This window comes from Pongo abelii, chromosome 15, assembly GCF_028885655.2.
Source record: "Pongo abelii isolate AG06213 chromosome 15, NHGRI_mPonAbe1-v2.0_pri, whole genome shotgun sequence".
In the NCBI taxonomy this organism is placed as follows: domain Eukaryota; kingdom Metazoa; phylum Chordata; class Mammalia; order Primates; family Hominidae; genus Pongo; species Pongo abelii.
Genome location: NC_072000.2, coordinates 109,939,196 through 109,951,754, shown reverse-complemented (window position 1 = coordinate 109,951,754; position 12,559 = coordinate 109,939,196). Strand labels below are relative to the sequence as shown.

The 12,559-nt window shown below is 61.3% G+C and overlaps 1 protein-coding gene across 5 annotated transcripts in view; it reads right to left on the bottom strand.

Annotated features, from left to right (window-relative positions):
• Positions 1-12,559, bottom strand: part of MTA1 (metastasis associated 1) — a 51,190-nt gene that overhangs the window by 19,646 nt on the left and 18,985 nt on the right. For 3 of the 5 annotated variants that reach the window (XM_024231557.3, XM_024231558.3, XM_054530607.2), the window contains exons 3-6: positions 5,748-5,841; positions 1,925-1,975; positions 1,150-1,276; positions 1,010-1,073 (exon numbers count right to left, since the gene is read on the bottom strand). In XM_024231557.3, the coding sequence (XP_024087325.1) occupies positions 1,010-1,073; positions 1,150-1,276; positions 1,925-1,975; positions 5,748-5,841 (336 nt within the window). The remainder of the gene's footprint in view (positions 1-1,009; positions 1,074-1,149; positions 1,277-1,924; positions 1,976-5,747; positions 5,842-12,559) is intronic. The other 2 variants (XM_024231560.3, XM_024231561.3) reach the window with 1 other exon arrangement.

The window sequence follows — 12,559 nt, the reverse complement described above, 5'->3', positions numbered from 1 at the left end:
ACCACAGCCCTAGCTGAGCCACTGTCGCCCTTCACGCCTGTTTCCAGGCTGTGTGGTGGGAATGGGGACCGGGGCCATTCCCACCAAGTGCAGCCTGAGCTTGGGACACACGGTGGCCATCCTGGATCCTTCAGAGCCCGTGGCAGAGCACCGACGGCCACAGCAGAGAGATGAGCCCCCCTAGGATGGGCAGGGCGGGGGCCGCATCCAGCAACCTGCATCTGAGCTGCTGGACACGCTGGGGGTGCTCAGGCCACAAGACTCCAGCCAGGTGGCAGCAGAGCCCGTGGGAGGCCAAGCCCTAGGCCTGGAGATGCACCTGCCCCTTTGCAGGTGTCCCCTGCAACTGTGACAGGCACTCCAGGGAACCAACACGCTCCAGACGCTTTTGCCCCCACGTGGCCTCGGAAAACCCAACCCTCCAGTTCCCTGACCTCACAGCAGCCTCAGTGCCACCACTCTCCGCCAGGCGGCACTGCTCCCCAGGGATGTATGGCGTTGTCTGCAGACATTTTTTGGTTGTCACGCCTTGGGGGATGCTATATGGCAGGTTAACACCGTATAATCACAGGTGATCCCCAGATAAGAATCACCTGGTAACACCATATAATCACAGTGACCCCCAAGGTGGGCCTACCAGGACTCTGCCTACCGCCCAGGAGAGACCAGCCAAGACTCTTGCAAAGACCCAGGTGGCCCCTGCCCCCACCTGCCTCAGCCACACCCTCCCCCGGGGAACCTCCCCTCGCTGGTTGTCTGGGTGGCAGTGGCAAGAGGAAAGAGCTCCAAGCTCCTGGCCCACAACTCTGGACGCATAGGGTGGGGGCGGCTGCACACCAGGACACCAGGAAGTGACTGTCAGGATGCAATCCCCGCTTCCCCCAAGAACAGCCTGGGCCTAGGGGGAGGAGGGAAAATCATCTCCGCCGCCCAGGCCAGCAGAGATCATAAGTAGAGGAAACAGTGGCCCGGGACTGGCTGCAGCAGACCAGGCCGGGCTGGGCCTCACCTCCCGCTCCAGGTAGGACTTGAGCGACTCGGTCTCGTTGAGCAGGGTGACGCTGCACTTGCCCCTGGAAGAGAAGGACGGGCAGGCTGGAAAGGCGAGGGCAGCCCGAGGGGCCCAGGGCGGGAGCTGCTGGGGGCTACCTGATGTGCGTGGCGGGCAGAGACTCCAGCTGCCGGGAGAGGAACAGCTCCCGATGCCGCAGCTGGTGCTTTAGTTTCTCAGGCAGGTCCACCATTTCCGGATTCTCCATTTCCTCTTCTATTTCCCCTGAAGGACAAGGAGCCCCCGTCAGCACCGCGGCAGACGCACACTGCCAGACCAAGGCCCACCCCACCGGCCCCACCTGGCGCCAGCACGCAGGAGGCCCAGTCCTGGGAGGCGTGCCTCCTCCTGCTGCCGGACACTGTCCCACCGCCCCACCCTATGGCGGCCCAGCGGTTCCTTGGCAGGTACCCCTGCAGACACTCTGGTGCCCACGTGCCCTTTAAGTCCAGGCACCCTAAAGGCCGAGATTCCCCAGGACATGAAGATGGAAGGAGGAGGGAGAACAAGGTCCAGGCCAGCCCCAGAAGCAGCAGGCAAGAGCAAGAGGAGCGGGGGAGCCAGCAGCTGCCAAGAGCCCAGGCCAGGAGGGCGAGGGGCAGCCGCCCTCTGTCCGTCCCCATCTTGTGGCCAGACAGCCCCATACAGCCCACCACAGACCTCCCACACCAGCAGGTCACCCTCCAGCCGGGGCCGCACCAAGGCTGGGCTGTGGGCCGGACACAAGGGAGGGTCCCTCCTCAGCTGGGCCGGCCGGGCGCAGGGCACAGGCATGCAGGCGGCCCGCCCAAACTCTGTCCCTCAGCGGCGCTGCCGCCCCCAGCCCAGGGACACAGACAGGAGGACGCCCTCCTTGCGGAGGCCGGCTCTTACCTTCCTCGCCGTTGTCCGCCCCCGGTCCGGCCTTATAGCAGACTGACAGGGCTATATAACAGACAGACAGCACCCGGCAGCACGGTCAGCGCAGGGTGGCGGCCTGCTCCCTGCCCAGGGCCCGGACCGAGGGCTGTGCCGCCAGGGGGCAGGGCAGAACGGGGGCCACAGGCCTCCCAGTGGGGCGTGAAGACCACCCGGCTGAAGATCATCTGGGCCTCACCGTCCCCCCACTTCGGCTGCCCACCCACCCAGTGCCAAGCCTCTTTGGGAAGAGCCCAGACAAGCCTGGCTGTGGAGGGCCCCTGTCCAGAGGCCACCCCTGCCCCCACTCCACTGGGGCTTCCCAGAACAGGCTGTCCAGATGAGGCCGGGGCCGGGCACAGGCCAGCAGCATGGGGATTCCTGCCCTGTGCTACGAACCCAAGTAGGGTTCTTATAACACCCAAAATGGGGGCGTGCAGTGGTGCTCCCCATCGCCCCTCACACGCCCAGCACCGGCCGCCAGTGGGCCACTCATCCCACTCAGCACCCTGCTGGCTCTCTGAGCCCGAGGTCCCCAGAGGGGACCATAGCCAGCCGGGCTGCTCGCTCTCTGCGGCCCCCTTGTGGTGCCTGCAGGAAGTCCTGGCTCCTCTGGGCACTCCCAGGCGCCAACAGCTAAGACTGAGGCTGGGAGCAGCCATGCTGGGCCTGTTCTGGGCGGGCCCTATCTGGGCCTCAGAAGCCTGGGGTGTCTGCCAGCTGAGCCTCACCTCCTCCCGGTCCATAGAACAGGGCAGGGCCGACCAGGACAGCCCCAGTCCCAGCATCCCAGGCCAACACATCTCACTTGCTCCCACTTCTGGGGATCCACGAGCAAACTGCACCCTGAACTCAGACATCACCAGGGCCCAGAGGCCCACACACCAGCCCCAGACCAGAGGCTGGCTTCTGTTCACACCCACCCTATGCCAGGCCCCATCAGAACACCGACCCAGCCTGGACAGAAGCCCACAGCGGTTCCGAGACTCCCATCTCACCAGTGTCCCGGTCAGCAGAACAGGGCTCCGTGGTGCAGCCTGTCGGAGATGTGGGCGAGGTGGGCCTACAGCTCCTCAGGAGACCCTCAACAGGCAGAAACACCCAGGCAGGAGGTGGGGCTGGCTAGTGTACCCTGCACCCCTCACACTCTGAACCCTCCCTCAGACCCTGGATACGCCCCTAAGCATGAGGCCCAGGCTGTGCCCTCACTCCCACTCTTGGCTGTGGTCTCCAGGACCCCCACGCCCTCCTCTGAGGAGGGACGTTCCCCTCTCCCTGTCATTCTGTCCTGAGAAAGGCTTCATGCTCACAGCCCTGCCAGGGGGAGGGCTTCTCTGCTGCAGGGGCCACAGTGCAGCCTGGCGGGTGTCTACCCTCCACCCTGAGGCCTGCACTGTGGGTTGGACGCCCCAGCAAGGGCTGGGTGGAGGCAGTGACATGGGAGAGCCAGAGGCCTCCCAGAGTGTCCTTACACCTGTCCCTGGGATCAGCTGGGGGCCTCACCCTGGCTGCCGTGAGCTCACAGAGGAGCAGGAGAAATGCACAGATGGACACAGCCCCGGGGAGTGTGGGCCCTGCAGAATCACCGCAAGGCCCAGTTGCCAGGCAAGAGTGGGTCGGCGCTCTGAGCCCCTGGACCAGCGGCAGACCCATCACCCATGACGCCTGCTCCCTGAAGCTGGGCTCTCAGCTCATAGGAAAGCCCTGCAGAGGGGCCGCCATGCAGCTTTCCAGGGAGCACCGTCCAAAGGGGCTGTGCTGTGTACCTGGGGGGCCAGTGCTCGAGCTGGGACACTGCTCTCTGCCCAGTCTCATCAGCCCCAACGAGGCCCTTCTGGAAAACCTGCCTTCTGATACCTCTAATCACATTATGTCTGGAGTCCCCTTCTGGGGCTCTTCCAGCAAAAGGCCATCCTCTGGGGCGTCTGAGAGCAGAACCTCAGCCAAGGGGCCACAGTACCCTCAAAAACCACTGATACAGGCTCTCTGGAGCAGGGACACTGTGCCCCCAGGTGCCAGAGGACAGAGACAGGATCTACCCTGGGCCAGCCATAAACATGCCCAACTCAACGGTGACGCCAGACTCCCCAGGCCACACAGACTGGCAGGGCCACATTGCGGCGACTCAGCCTGGGCACTGCTTCTCCAGCGGGCCGGCCCTGCAGAGTCGACATAGGCCAGCCTCCGACACCAAGAACCACCAGCCGTGCTGCTGGCTGGCACCCAGCACCTGCAGGGCCAAGGGCCGCACCAAACGCCCCTCCAGAATGTGTAGCCTGTGGACCTTCAACATCCCCAGCTCTCCTCCTTGGTGCCTGGAGCCCGCCGAGTCCAGCAGTGGAGTACACAGGCTTTGGGGTCAGAGGTCAAGGACCACCATGCCCCACCTTGAACGCTCCCCTCCTCTGAGCAGAGAGCCAGGAGGTCCAGTTCCTCACAAAGCCAGAGAAAGCCCATGGTCAACTGGCAGCTCCCTTTGGGCCAGCCACAGGCCGCCCCACAGCCCAGTGTCCAGAGTGGACCCAGGCTCGGGGGCCTAGCCCAGTGGCACTGATCCAGGGCAGCTCACGTCCGCATCCACTGGGTGCTGAGGAAAGGTCCCAGCTGTCCGGTGGGCAAGGCCGTGGGGTTAAGGGACACCTTCTTTCCACAAGCGCCTGCCCTGGCTGACTCCCAGCAAAGGCTCAGGAACAAGGCATCAGTGGCAGGATGGTCTGTCCTGTCCCTAAGCCCCTCCCAGGGCAGGGGGAGGTTGCCTGGGCTGACTTCCTGCCCCTCACCCACAGCGCTGGGACAGGGCAGAAGATGCCAGGGTCCTCCCACCTGACCCACCGCAAACCCACAGTCCCTGGACCTCACCCCACTAGGGGTCGTGGGAGGCTACATGTGGGACCTTGTCCCACCCCAGCGACACGGGTACCCAGGCAGTCACATGCCTCACCTACTGGGAAATGTCACCCTACAGACCACAGCCTCAGCCTGGGCTCAGATCCCACCCCAGGTGATGTGTCAGAGTGGAAGCCAAAAACGCCCCTCACGCCTGCCCCCACCGACACATGAAGGGCCTCGGTGGGGTGCCACACTGTGTCTGGTACAGGTGGGGCCCAGCCCGGCAGGCCCTGTGTCAGTAGTGTGTGGAGGGCATGGGGGTGCCTCTGGCTCCTGGCTCTGAAGTCAACGTCCCCCGGCAGAGGAGACTCCACCACCTGTGAGCACCTGTCCCCAGGGGAGAAGCTGGGCCCCCAAGGCTGAGGGCATCCCCATGCAGCCAGTGGTTTCCTCCCACACACTGTGCTGCCACAGCAGCCCCTCCCAGCCGGGTTACTAAACTTGGGTTTGAATCGTAAAGAATAACGAGAGGACTGCTTTCCTGAAAACACTACTCAGAATCCCAACAGAAGCCTCTTCGCAAAATTAGAGAGAGACATTGGCAGGTGCAGGCAGCAGGGACCCACCAGCCTGAAAAGTCTCCAGAAGTCATCGTAAAAGGGAAAAAGAAGCCTCGATCAATGATGCCCACACCCAGCCACACCATGACAAGCTTGCAGAGGATGCCAGTGGGAGACAGACCACTCCGGGGGGCCTGCGAGGACTTCATTCACCCAGCCCCCAAGGAAACGGAGCCAGGACACCCCCGCCCACTGTGGAAGGGAGAAAAAGAGAGGCCAGAGCGAGTTGGGGAGAGGGTGGCCCCACGAGGCCAGGACGCCGAGGATGGGCCCTAGGGAAGAAGGACCCCGCCAGCCCTCCCCAGCCGACCCTCCCGCCAGGCAGGCACCCCAGGGAAGGCCGGACTCACTTGCATGCTTGTCGGCCAGGGCGATGAGGGTGCTGGAGATGTCCCGCCTCCGGTAGAAGCACACCACTTTGGCCTCCACATTCCCATTGGCCGTCTGTAACAGCAAGGCAGGGGCGTCTGAGAAACGCGACCAAACCCGGGCTGCACAGCTCCCAGGAGGGGCTCCAAGGCCGGCCCCTGCCGTCCAGGGACTGCAGGCGTAACCACACTACCCCTCGGGACTCCAGGAGGGCACTTCACAAATGGAGCAAATCCTGCAGCTCTGGACGCCCATGGCGTCTATCCTGGGGGAGAAGGCGGGCGTGTGTCTCCATCCTCCCTCCCTTCCAGACCCCAGTGTACCACCTGAGAACACCAGGGTCCCAAGGAGGAAAAGGCCCCGCCACACTGGGTAGGACCTCAGTCAGCTCCTGGGAGGCCACGCCCAGCTATTCCAGCCCCTCTGGGGTGAGCTGCACAGCAGCCATAGCCCTAGCGGCGGACGCAGCATGGACCCCCCGCATGGGACCAGCCCTCCCATCACCCTCCTGGAGCAGCCACGGGCGCTCCCACCTGGCCTGGCTGACAAATGTCTCCGAGTCAAGACGGCTGTAAAACGCCCCGACAGAAGCACGTATGTTTTTTGAACGAGTTTTTATAACATCTTTGCTACTGCAAGAATTGTGCTATAATTCTAATCATGGTGCAAGTGCCTAACGGAATTTATAACTTTTTTTTTTTTTTAAGATGGGGTCTCACTCTGTCGCCCAGGCTGGAGTGCAGTGGTGTGATCTTGGCTCACTGCAACCTCTGCCTCCTGGGTTCAAGTGATTCTCCTGCCTCAGCCTCCCGAGTAGCTGAGATTACAAGCGTGAGCCACCACGACCAGCTGATTTTTGTATTTTTAGTAGAGACACGGTTTTGCCATGTTGGCCAGGCTGGTCTGGAACCCCTGACCTCAAGCAATCTGCCTGCCTCAGCCCCACAAAGTGCTGGGATTACAGGTGTAACACAGCACCCAGCCTCACCTAACTTTTTAATTTTTTGACATAGGATCTCACTCTGTTGCCCAGACTAGAGTGCAGCAGGGTGATCTCAGGTCACTGCAGCCTCCATCTCCTGGGACCACAGTCCAATTACACCATGCCTGGCTTTTTTTTTTTTTTTTTGAGACGGAGTCCTGCACTGTCACCCAAGCTGGAGTGCAGTGGCGTCATCTCGGCTCACTGCAAGCTCCGCCTCCTGGGTTCACACCATTCTCCTGCCTCAGCCTCCCAAGTAGCTGGGACTACAGGCGCCCACCACCAAGCCTGGCTAATTTTTTTGTATTTTTAGTAGAGACGGGGTTTCACCGTGTTAGCCAGGATGGCCTCGATCTCCTGACCTTGTGATCCACCCGTCTTGGCCTCTCAAAATGCTGGGATTACAGGCGTGAGCCACCGTGCCCTTTTTTTTTTTTTTAGATGGAGTCTCGCTCTGTCGCCCAGGCTGGAGTGCAGTGGCGCGATCTCAGCTCACTGCAACCTCCACCTCCCAGGTTCAAGAGATTCTCCTGCCTTAGCCTCCTGAGTAGCTGGAATTACAGGCGCCCGCCACCACACCGGCTAATTTTTGTATTTTCAGTAGAGACGGGATTTCACCGTGTTAGCCAGGATGGTCTCAATCTCCTGACCTCGTGATCCACCGCCTCAGCCTCCCAAAGTGCTGGAATTACAGGCATGAACCACCACGCCCGGCCAACCTGGCTAATTTTTAAATTTTTTGTAGAGATGGGGTTTCGCCACGTTGCTCAGGCTAATCTTGAACTCCTGGACTCAAGCAATCTGCCCGCCTTGGCCTCCCAGAGCGCTAGGATTACAGGAATAAGCCATGGCGCCTGGCCACTTTTCTTAAAGATAATTTGGTTTAATGTTATAAATGGGCTGGGGGCAGTGGCTCACTCCCAGGAGTTCGAGACCAGCCTGGGCAACATGGTGAAACCTCATCTCTATAAAATGTTTTTAAAAAATTAACCAGATGCAGTGGTGCACGCCTGTGGTCCCAGCTACTTGGGAGGCTGAGGTGAGAGGATCACTTGGGCCCGGGAGGTCAAGGCTGCAATGATTTGAGATCGTGCCACTGCACTCTGGTCTGAGCAAAAGAGCAAGACCTTGTTTCAAAAAAACAACAACAAAAAAGAATAAAGAGAAAAGTGCTCAGTTGCTCTGCACAGCCTGCCGGGAGCCAGGCGTTCTCCAGAGTGGAATTCCTCTGTTTGGGACGTGCATCTCCTCTCCCCTTCGGATCTGTATCTGCTCACTACGTGGTATGAACCCAGGGACTGCCATGCTCTGCTTCAAGTCATGATCCCACGTGGGCTGACCCCTCCTGCAGGTCGAGCTGCCCCTACTCTGGCCGCCAGGTTCTCGCTCTGTTGGCTCCTGTGTCCCTGACATGCTCCACCACAGTGGGGTTACATCCACATCTTATCACAGTGACACACAGACCATCCAATGTCACAGCGAGGCATGAACACTGCAGGAACACATGACCGCAGCCACCCCACCCGGGCAGCTGGGACCGTGGGGCTGGGCTCTTCCGCATTCAGGTTCCCACCAGCTCGGCGCCCCAGGCCAGGCCTCCCACTGCCACACATGCACCCCACCCTCCAGGATCACTGTGTGGATTCCCTGACGCTCGGGGTCTGTTCTGTTGTGATGTGCTCTTGCACACAGTGGACTCAGTCACGCTCGGGGCCGGTTCTGTTGTGCTCCTGCACACAGTGGATTCATTCAGTCACGCTCGGGGTCTGTTCTGAGGCGCTTCTGCACACACAGGTAAAGGCGGTGAGGCCACACTAGGCCATTCTTTCTTTTCTTCCTTTGAACACCTCTGCTTCCTGAGGTTAACAATCGTCTTATTTTCTCCACTTGCCTAGTTTTTCATGGAATCATCACAGATTCTTCCCTAAAGCGCTCGGCAGCAGAGCTCCCAAAGAGAAAGGGCTCGTATCAGGGCGCCTGCGAGGCCCCTCCCAGAGCTGGCGTCCACCCTGCTTGCTGCCTGCGCCAGGGGCCGCGTCTTCCTGGGCGGGAGGAACCTGCGCCTGCCTCGTGGTGGAAAGGCGCGGAGGAGCGCACTCAGGCCTCAGCCAGGAAACCTCGCTCATCCACCTTCCGGGAGATGGAGCTTGGCTGGGCGTGGAGCCTCCACGCCTGAACGCGGCTGCCAAAAGGCAAAGTGGGGTTTGACTTCGGTGCTTCGTGTGTGACCCGCTTTTTCTCTAAACGCATTTCTTCTCCCGTGTTCTAAAATTTTAAATACATCTTGAAGGGGCCCCTCTTTATTGCTTTGCTCGCTCCTTCTCTGTTATTAACTGGACGTTGGACCAATGGACTGATGTCTGATTTTTTTTCTCTCCTAGTTTCTTTGTGTTTTTGCCCCATCTTCTGCGCGGTATCCTCAACTTTATCACCTGATCTTTTCATTCCATTTGTTACTTCTCCTAACCCAAGTGTCAAGAGCTTTCCTCTCATCTGACCACATCCCAGGATGGATCCCATCCATTTCTCTGAGAACATTCGTGGGCTTTGTTTTGCTTTAGTTTCCTTCTGGTCCCTGAACTGGCCCTTTCTCTGAGTTCCTTTTTTACTTTTTTATTTTGAGACAGAGTCTCGCTCTGTTGCGCAGGCTGGAGTGCAGTGGCACAATCTCGGCTCACTGCAAGCTCCACCTCCCGGGTTCACACCATTCTCCTGCCTCAGCCTCCCGAGTAGCTGGGATCACAGGCGCTCGCCACCACGCCCGGCTAATTTTTTGTATTTTTAGTAGAGACGGAGTTTCACCATGTTAGCCAGGATGGTCTCGATCTCCTGATCTTGTGATCCACCCGCCTGGGCCTCCCAAAGTGCTAGGATTACAGGGGTGAGCCCCCGCGCCCGGTCTCTGAGTTCAATTTTTACATGTGCTGACTGATCTTCATGTTAAAAGCCCTCCCCATACGTCTTATGAATTTTTGTCACTGGGAGCCTCCCAGGTGCTGGACAGCTCACTGCATGGGCTGCACCCATGGGCGCTGGGGTAGCGGGCATTCTGCTGGGTCCCCAATGCCAGCAGCTGGGTCTGTGGGCTTCAGGAGTCTGGCCGCACTGGGTCCCCAATGCCAGCAGCTGGGTCTGTGGGCTTCAGGAGTCTGGCCGCGCTGGGTCCCCAATGCCAGCAGCTGGGTCTGTGGGCTTCAGGAGTCTGGCCGCGCTGGGTCCCCAATGCCAGCAGCTGGTCTGTGGGCTTCAGGAGTCTGGCCGCGCTGGGTCCCCAATGCCAGCAGCTGGGTCTGTGGGCTTCAGGAGTCGGGCCGCGCTGGGTCCCCAATGCCAGCAGCTGGGTCTGTGGGCTTCAGAAGTCTGGCCGTAGGGTCCTGGGAGCCAAGGAGGCAAGAGAGGCAGGGGGGCCCACCAGGGGACAGGCCATGAGCCAGGTGATCCCCACTCTCAGCCCCACACGAACTGTGCTGGCCTGGGCCCGGTGCCCCAAATCTGGGTCCTCTGAGTCCACTGCTCCAGCCCAGGGAAGGGCTCTGCGGGTCCACCTGACCCCCAGACGGGTCTTCCGCACTGCCAGCCGCACGTCAGCATGGTTCCTGTTCTCCCAATCCTGACCCAGGCCAGGGCCAGGGCCAGGGCCTCTCAGGTTGCCCAGTCTGGCTGGCTGCCTTCCAAGCTGCGCCCATACTTCCCAGTGGCACCGCCTCTTCCACCTTCCTTGCCCTGTGGGTGCAGAGCCCCAGCACCACTTTCTTGTTATTTGAGGGGGCGTTCAGGCCAGGGAACAGAGGGGAGGTCTGTACTCAACCAGCTGCGCCAACCTGGAAGCCCTGCCTGGAGCTCCTTGGCGTGGAGGGCACTGGCCGCGCTCTGTCGCAGGCCTGCGGGTTCTTTTCCACATGGTGAGCATCTGGCTCGGCTGCCCTGCCTGAACTGTCCAAGAGAGTAGTCGTGCCCCTCACAGGCTGGTGTGCCGCCCAGAGACAGGCAAGTGCTCAGGCCATGTGGCCCTGGCCCTGAGGAGGAGGGAGTCCTAGGACGAAGGGGACGCCTCTGAGCGTGTGCAATGCTACATGTCTAACTGAACATCGCCCAAGGGCCGGAAGCCAGCCCCCTGCCTGCACACACCTGCAATCTACTGTCTGCACATGGAAGCCAGAAGCGGCACGAGGGAACCTTCCTGACAGTGGCACCTCCCAGCAGTGGCACCTCCCAGCAGTGGCACTCGGCCAGGCGCCCACGGAGGCACTACAGCCTCCCACCCTGGGCTGCCTGCCAGCTAGCTGTGTGGGGCCAGCAGTGCTGTCTGCCGGCCGCCCCTCCACTACACAGACCAGGAGGGACACAGGGCCTCCCCCAGCTGTGGTTCAGCGTCAGCTGAGGAACCTCCCTCTGCACCTGTTTCCCTACAGTCCGCATGCTGGGATGCGTAAAGTGCTGCCCCGCACTCAGGAGGCTCAGCCACAGGAGCAGCGCCATGTTCCAGCAGTACCCAGAGTCCAAGTGGCCTTGTTCTGCAGGCGGGCAGGCCCTGTCCAGCAGGGGCAGTAAGGCGGACTCAGAGGACACCCAGGTCATTGCCCGTGCCTCCAACGAACAGGCCTGGCCCTCAGACCTCCCAGGAAGCTGCAGGGGAGCAGACGTCGCACCCCACGCTCCTCGGCCCCAGGTGGTGGCAGATACCGCAGGGAATGGCCCTCGACAAGCGCAGCCAGGGAGGCCCGGAGCCCAGCATGGCTACGTTAGAGGTGGTGCGCTAACCTTCCCCCTCCGCCCCCTCTGGTCCCAAGAATCCCACGTCACCGCTGCCACCAAGCCTGAGGTCCAGGAAGGCAGCTTCTCACAGGTGAGGCTGCAGCATCCAACGTGGAACACCAAGGGCCCAAGTGCCCCAGGCCTGCGGAGTGGGCGGGGCTCCTAGGAGAAGGCAGCCATAGGGCCACCGGCCCAGGGGCTCGGGGGCTCGGGAGCCCTGCAGGCAGGCACAGAGAGGTCTGTGAAGCACCCAGCACCCCACCCCACTCTCTGCTGGAACCATGTGTCCACTGGTGGGGACAACCTGCCCTCCCTGAACACCCTTAGAAAGTCTCCAACCAGGAGGAGGAGAAGGGAAGCTGGGGGACCCACCCCCCACTCCCAAGGACAGCGAGAAGGCTCCCAGGGTGTGCGGGCGCCCTGCACCTCCATGACCATCTGCAGCTCTGTCTCCCGAGCTGATGGGACGGAGGCTGTGCCGCGGCAGTGGAGGCCAGGAGTGGCCGGGGCTGAGGGGCCCATGTGTCACCATCCCCCAGGAAGGATCTGGTGCTGCCAGGCTCAGTGCATGGGCACAACCACGTCCCCCGACCAATTAGCAAGCAGCTGCCAAGGACTCATGGCAGACACAAACCAGGTGGAGCAAGGGCTACCTGAGTGACCAGGGAGGGTGCTTCCAGCCACGCAGACACCTCAGGGGTTGGGGGGCAGAGCTCACAGCCCTGCAGGGCTGGCTGCCAGGGGTCAGGCAGGGCAGGGGCACCGAGTATGGCTTCCTGCAGCCTTTGGTTGGTTTCAGAATCACGCCATTCTGCTCGGGCTCCCCAGGGGACACTGGCATCTTCAGGGGACCCAGCGCCCACAGACCAAGTGTGGAGTGGGCAGGCAGCTCAGGGCAGCCGCGCTGGGTCCTGCATGAGGCCACCAGGCCCCTCACTCAGTATCTCCAAGGAGGAGCCAGGGTGCAGGTGACAGCGGACAGAGTCACTGAAGGGCCTGCGCAGTGGCCAGTCCAAGGTCAGCCCTGAAAGGGGGCCACCCACACTGGCCACCCAC